This window comes from Diabrotica undecimpunctata, chromosome 6 (assembly GCF_040954645.1).
Source record: "Diabrotica undecimpunctata isolate CICGRU chromosome 6, icDiaUnde3, whole genome shotgun sequence".
Taxonomy (NCBI): domain Eukaryota; kingdom Metazoa; phylum Arthropoda; class Insecta; order Coleoptera; family Chrysomelidae; genus Diabrotica; species Diabrotica undecimpunctata.
In genome coordinates, this window is record NC_092808.1 from 35,134,576 (window position 1) to 35,141,756 (window position 7,181).

The 7,181-nt window shown below is 33.4% G+C and overlaps 1 protein-coding gene across 1 annotated transcript; it reads left to right on the forward strand.

Moving 5' to 3' along the window:
- The first annotated feature begins 942 nt into the window (after positions 1-942).
- LOC140444286 (uncharacterized) lies at positions 943-2,101 on the forward strand. Its single transcript, XM_072536035.1, has 2 exons — positions 943-1,545; positions 1,953-2,101. Exons 1-2 carry the CDS (start codon positions 1,365-1,367, stop codon positions 2,099-2,101), a joined length of 330 nt encoding a protein of 109 aa, XP_072392136.1. The 5' UTR covers positions 943-1,364.
- The last annotated feature ends 5,080 nt before the right edge of the window (positions 2,102-7,181 follow it).

Consider the following 7,181-nt stretch of genomic DNA (forward strand, 5'->3'; position numbering starts at 1 on the left):
GTGCAATTTCTTTGACTTGTAATTATCAACTTTTGAATAAAAGCATTTAATTTCTGCTAGGCAGAGAATTGTAATGTCAAATGTTACAATAATAAACTAAAACACAATTAGGGACAAACAGAACACAATTAACAGGACAAAACAAACATAAAACTTTAAAAAAGGGGGGGGCTTATAGGCACTACATTACTTGCTAGGAGAGGAATTGGGTTTTTTTTGTTGTCTACTACTATTTATCTCTTAAAATACTGTCATCACATTGCCTTTTTTGTTGCTTTCTACCTTTGATACTTTTGTGTCACTCGTAGTTTCGTTCCATCCTAATAAATACTTTGTTTTTAAGAACCTTTTAACAAAATTTTGTTTGAAATTGATTTTTTGCTTCCTTTTCCAAACTTTTTTAACGAATTGTGCTAAATTTATTGAAACAAAAAAAAATTATAAATTTAATTAAGGTACCTATTAATTTAACTTTTATGACGAAAAAACGAAAAATTTTTCTAGAAAATGGTGAATCCTACAGATTTAAAGTAACAGTATATTGTATTACTCGAATACCTGCGAATTTAATAATCTATTGTCACAAATGCTCAAAAGTTAATGACAAAAAAGTTATGCGTTAAAATAGGTAACCGTTGATCTACCCAAAAAGGACACCTATGAACGGTACCAGAAATTCACAATTAATGGATTCGATTGAACTCTGGAGGATAAATAATTGTACCAGTTTTAGTTTTTCTAAATAGAAGTGTTCTGGAGGTATTATAAAAACTTCTTACAAGGCGCCATCTTCAAAAAGCTCTAGTTCCCATAGGAGGACTAGGTGAATTAACCCATTAAGCGCCGTTGATGCGAAAACGCAACATTTTAAAAGGAATTTTTTTTATACAACTAAATATTTTGTTTTTAAAAAAATCTTTATATGTTTTAATTCATAAAGGCTTGATGATATTGAAATATATTTTATAGAACAAATATAATTAATTGTTTATCTATTATAAATTAATTTCTTCAGCAGTTTTTTACATGATTCGTCATGACTATATAATCTTCTTGTAGAATTTTCACTTTGCTTATAATATAATGGTTTATATGATTTTTATAAAGCATAAACTACAGATTTAGCAATAACCATACAAAAAAATTAAATAATTTTATCAAGAAAAAGTTACATGCATTCAAACTTATTGTTGCGTTTTCGCATCAACGGCGGAATGTGCTGTCTCTAGGTAATACCGCCTACGCTACGTGACAAATCGAGTGTAACCGTATTTGACTAGTTCAGTCTTGTCTAGAGCGTTTTAGTATAAGCATATACAGCAATAATTGTGTTTCTCTGTATTGTTGCGGATAAAACATATATAATGAGTTCTGGCAAAAATAAGTGGAAAGATAATTATGATCGGAATAGACCTCTTACTATTCAAGAATTGGAAGCTGCTATTGAAGAAATTCAAAATGAGACCGAAATTGATGCTGTTATAATACCACCAGATGTCGATGAGCTTACTGATGAAGAGGAAATAGATGACGATTTATTGGAAGGTATTATACGGTATAAGTCGATCGGATAGCCAAGCGGGCTGGGCGGCTGGCTTCTCCTTCGCTTCAATGCGAGAGATGTCAGTTCAAATCCTCGGCCCGGTGAATAGAAAACAAAAAGGCTAACGCAGTAGTTTAAAATTCTAAAATGGATCTGCGGCTTAGTCTAGAATATGCTGGTATCTGATCGGCCTATGGTGGAGCAGTACGGCAAGAGATAAGGGCTTGCGGCTAGGTGATACTCCTCCATAGATCCCTACCGGAAGGGCGTGGAACGCCTAAATACCGGGTATATATATATATATATATATATATATATATATATATATATATATATATATATATATATATTATACGGTATAATTATATAAGATACTGTTATGTAACTTTTATTTTTTTATTACTTATAGGCCATGATAAGCCTCAAGACACTGCTGGGACATTCGAATTGATGGCTGAGGACAACACAAATGAATTTGAAGATAATTATAATGAACCTTCTACAAGCCAGGCTACTTCAAAGAGGGCAAAATCTGTTCAATATAATCCAAACTGTTAATCCTTTACGGTTAATCACCAGTTGAAGTATTTTATAATTTTTTGACGAGGAATTATTAGACATGATTTTAAAATACACTTTAAAATATGCCAAGGACAACAATCGAGATGATTTTTCAATGACAGTATCTGATTTAAAGAAATTTATTGCTATTTTGATCTTGTCAGGATATCACACGTTGCCACAAATGGAGATGTATTGGAGCAGAGATGAGGACAAGGGAGTACCATTAATTAAAAATTGCATGAGTCGAAATAAGTTTCGCAATATAAAAAAATATATACATGTATGTGATAATGCTTAACTTGACAAGCAAGATAAGTTTGCTAAATTGCGCCCATTATTTGACAAAATAAACAAAAGAAATCTGCAGTTTGGTGTATTTTCACAAAATTTATCAGTCGATGAGGAAATGGTTCCTTATTTTGGTAGACACTCCGCTAAAATGTTAATCAAAGGGAAGCCTGTTCGCTTCGGTTTTAAAATTTGGTGTCTTTGTTCTCAAGATGGATATTTGTTACAGTTTAGTCCATACGCTGGAGCACGAGAACATAAAAGTGATATGGGACTGGGAGCAGATATTGTTATAGATCTATTTAAAAGTTCTTGAATTTCCTTCTCAACACAGAATATTTTTTGACAATTTTTTTTCGTCTTTTAAACTATTTCAATATCTTACTGAAAATAATATATACGCCACAGGAACTGTGCGGGAAAACAGAATCCAAAAGTGTCCTTTAGATAGCTCAAATGATTTAAAAAAAGGGGGCAGAGGTGCTTGATTTAAAATCCAAAATTTGTGTAGTTAAATGGAATGATAATTCAATCGTTATTATGATGTCAAATAATATACCAATAAATCCAATTCAGCAAGTAAAACGGTATGATAGAAAACAACGAAAAGAAGTAAGTGTAGACCAGCCATTTCTAATAAAAGAATACAACAAAAATATGGGGGGTGTTGATTTACACGATTACGGCATAGCCAATTATCGTATAAGAGTAAGAGGAAAGAAATGGTGGTGGCCTCTTTTTATAAATACTATAGACAGTACAATCGTCAATGCATGGAAAATTTATAAATTGGCAAATGACTCTACAATATCACAATTAGAGTTTCGCTCTTATATTGTTATGGCGCTAATAAAATCAGAAGAAAGTAATTCATTATCAGCCAGCGACGATGAGGGTACATCAGCTCCTAAATACAAAGGACGAGGAAGGCCAACAAAGTCAGAAATACCGAAAGAAATGAGAACTGACAAAGTGAACCACATCGTAATACGCCACCCTGAAAAGTCAAGAAAAAGATGCAGACAATGTAAAAGCCAAACTATATATATATATATATATATATATATATATATATATATATATATATATATATATATATATATATATATATATATATATATATATATATATATATATGTGTCAGAAGTGCAATGTACATTTACACTCTACATGTTTTGACAGCTTCCATAAATTGTAATATTAGGTTTTATAGTTTTTTTACAAATATTTTATTTAGTTTTACTACTTTTGTATCTTTAATTTTGAAATAAATCTCATAATCCATAAAAGTGTATTTCATTAATTTCTTAACAGATTCCGCCATTGATTTTGGCGAACAAATTGAACATTATTTTTTTAGAACACCCTGTAACCTAAAAAAAAATTATATCCAGTTTTGTCTTTAAAACACCATAAATAGCTAACCCTTATATTATTTTTATAAAAAATTTACATATTTCATACCTTGGCGGTTAATGGGTTAAAAAAAAATATTGAAAATTATAGTGAAATTATAGGTTAAATCATTTTAAAATTATCTGAAGAATCTCCGGTTTTTGTTTGTCAGGAGAGTTTCTGGATACCCTGTATATATGTACAAGAAAAGAAGTAACGAGAAATCTAAAGAAATAGTCGTAAAAGTTAAAAGTTTGTACAAAACTTTGAAGAACTATATCTTGCTTAAAATTAGCCCTAGAACATTCTACAATAGACCATTGCTTCTACAATGGTCTTTCTGTCAATTATAAATGTTTTAAGGTAACCATGCTAATAAGCTGTTCGGAGATCAACTATAAAAGATTACCATTTTAGTAAAACAAAATAACAATAATAATCATATAAAACTAGATTTACCTGTTCTCATGTGTAAACATCACTTTGAGCCAAAACTGATAATAATAAAAAGTACCTAAGTGTAACTTTATCCAGTGAAATCTGAATATATAATTTATTAGAATTTTCTGTGAAAGTTTTTGGATTAATTTCACCCGTATACGCTTTGAAACAAGTTCTAACTGTATCAAATGCGACGATTCCCTTCGGGAATGGCCAGGAAAGTTTCTGCGTCCTGTTATATAATTTTTTAATAAAGTTTATGTAAATAAATTTAAATTTCAAACTAGTTTCATACAACTCCACGACTCCTTTGTTCTATTATATTATAAAGGTATGCATATAGGCCACAGGTAAATACAAACACTCTATAAATACAATTTGGATTCATTAAATATTCACCGATGCTGCCTACCCTCCTGCCTGCATCTCTCGCATACTTGACGTGAAGTAATAATTGATAAATTGAGAAATATGTTCATGGCGGTGATATTCTAAGGAAAGCGATGAAGGCGGGCCTAAAAGATTGCCATGGCGGAAGATGTACTTCTATAGGGCGTGTCTGAGACGATTGATTACATACTTAAGTGTATTATAATCGAATTTCTAGCTTAACATTCACCTATTCTACTTTAATATTCCATTGGTAAACAGTGCTTGCTTAATGACAGTCAATAATGCAATTCAGTGCCCTTAGTTTAATTGTTATTTCTCACTAATTTTAGACTTTAAAGTGCCCTCCATATGCAATTAATGACTCAAATACTACAGCATACGTTTAGTAGATGTACTAGGAAATTCAATATGGTTCTACTCATGCACTTTTCAGTCGTAACGTATTTTGCCCAGGATTGTATTAGCCAAATGTGCGATTGTTATGGAATTCGGTAGTATTTTACTGCAATTTAGATTAACCCTTAAGTACTGACGGGTAGTCTACCAGACTTCTTCTTATTCTTTTTGTGCCTATCTTCTGTGGATGTTGGCAATCACGTTGGTCCATACAACTTGACAGTTGACAGCTGCTCTAAATAGATGTATGGTAGTCATTCCTGCCCACTGTCTGATGTTCTTCAACCACGATGTCCTTCTGCGCCCTTGAGATATTTTGCCTTCTATCTGGCCTTGTAAAATTAGTTGAATTAGTTGATACTTCTCATTGCGCATCACCTGCCCTAAGTATGTCATCTTTCTGATTTTCACGATACTCATAATTTCCAGATCTTTAATTATACGTTGGAACACGATGTTGTTTGTAACATGATGGATATAGGAAATTCTGAGCATGCATGAGTTGACAGAAGAAGGCAACGAATATATATGGTGCGAAGAGTGTGAAAAAGCTTTCGAACAATTACAAATGGCTCTGATCAGTGCACCAATTTTAAGCTACTCTAGACCGGCAGGAAAATTTGTGTTGGACACCGATGCCAGCAACAGTGCAATAGGAGCTTTTCTCTCCCAAATCCAAGATGGGCAGGAGAAAGTCATCGCCTACTTTAACAAAGTCTTGTCGAAATCAGAAAAAAACTATTGCGTTACCAGGAAAGAATTGCTAGGCGTCGTAAAGGCTTGTAGTAAAAGCATTTCCACAAATACTTGTATTGCAGAAAGTTTCTTCTTCGCACGGATCACGTCGCTCTAAAATGGCTTTTACAATTCCGTAATCCAGAGAGCCAGATGGCAAGATGGTTAGAACTATTACAAGAATATGATTACGAGATCGAACACAGGCCTTGAAGAGTTCGTTTAAATGCTGATGCCCTCTCGAGATGGCCGTGCAGTGCAAAGTGTAATCACTGTCTTAAATTAGAAGAACGACTTTGTTCCGTGAGAAGAACCACCGTCATTAATGATCAATGGCAACCTCAACAGCTACAAGACGCTCAAGCAGATGAACAATGTATAAAAAGAGTATTGCATTGGATGCGTCGAAGTGAAAGACCTTCTTGGCAAGACATTAGTGTATGTAGTCCAGAAGTCAAGTGTTACTGGAGCCAATGGAATTGCCTAGTGCTAAAAGATGATCTTCTGTATAGAACCTTAGAGAACGATGATGGTACAGAATCTAAGCTTCAGTTGATTGTACCTAAAAGTAAAGTGTCAGAAGTATTGCGTCAGTTGCATGACGGTGCATCATGATGTAAGAAGATGGTGCCGGAAATGTGAACTGTGTGCAACCCGTAATGGTCCAGTTGGTAAAAAGAGGGCACCCATCAAACAGTACAATGTTGGTAGTCCTATGGAACGAGTAGCAATCGACATTGCAGGTCCACTTCCAGAGACAAATGATGGAAATAAATATATCCTGGTAGCCATGGATTATTTTACGAAATGGACTTGAGGCCTATGCAATACCAAATCCAGAAGCTGCTACCGTTGCAGAGGTACTTGTTAAAGAATTCTTTAGCCGATTTGGTGTTCCCTTGGAGATCCACTCCGACCAAGGGCGAAACTTCGAGTCAACCCTTTTCCAAAACGTTTGTAAATTGATTGGTGTCAATACGACCAGAACGACACCCATAATTATTTTCAGTCAGTTAGCGCCAAACATTTATAGTCCAGTTACTGTGGCATTTTTCCTTTAAATTTTTTATAACTGCACCGATTTATCTGAAATTTTTACAGTGGGTAGTAAATTACTCAAAAAACATAAGTTATATGGTGCCGATGTGTGCTTCTACCCCTGGGGTGGTTGGCACCCCATCTAGGGGGTTGAACTTTTTACACTCAAAATAACCCCAGGAGTTGATAGAGAATCAAATTTTAAACAAAAAATGTCATATAAATTTTTTTCGCTAAATCAATACTTTTTGAGTTATACGCACTTGAAAAAGTAAACTTTTCGCAAAAAAGAACATGTTTTCCAATGATTTTGTACGAATAACTCAAAAACAAAGCGTTTTATTGAAAAATCTGTAATGAACAAAAATAAAGCTTATAAAAAAACAAA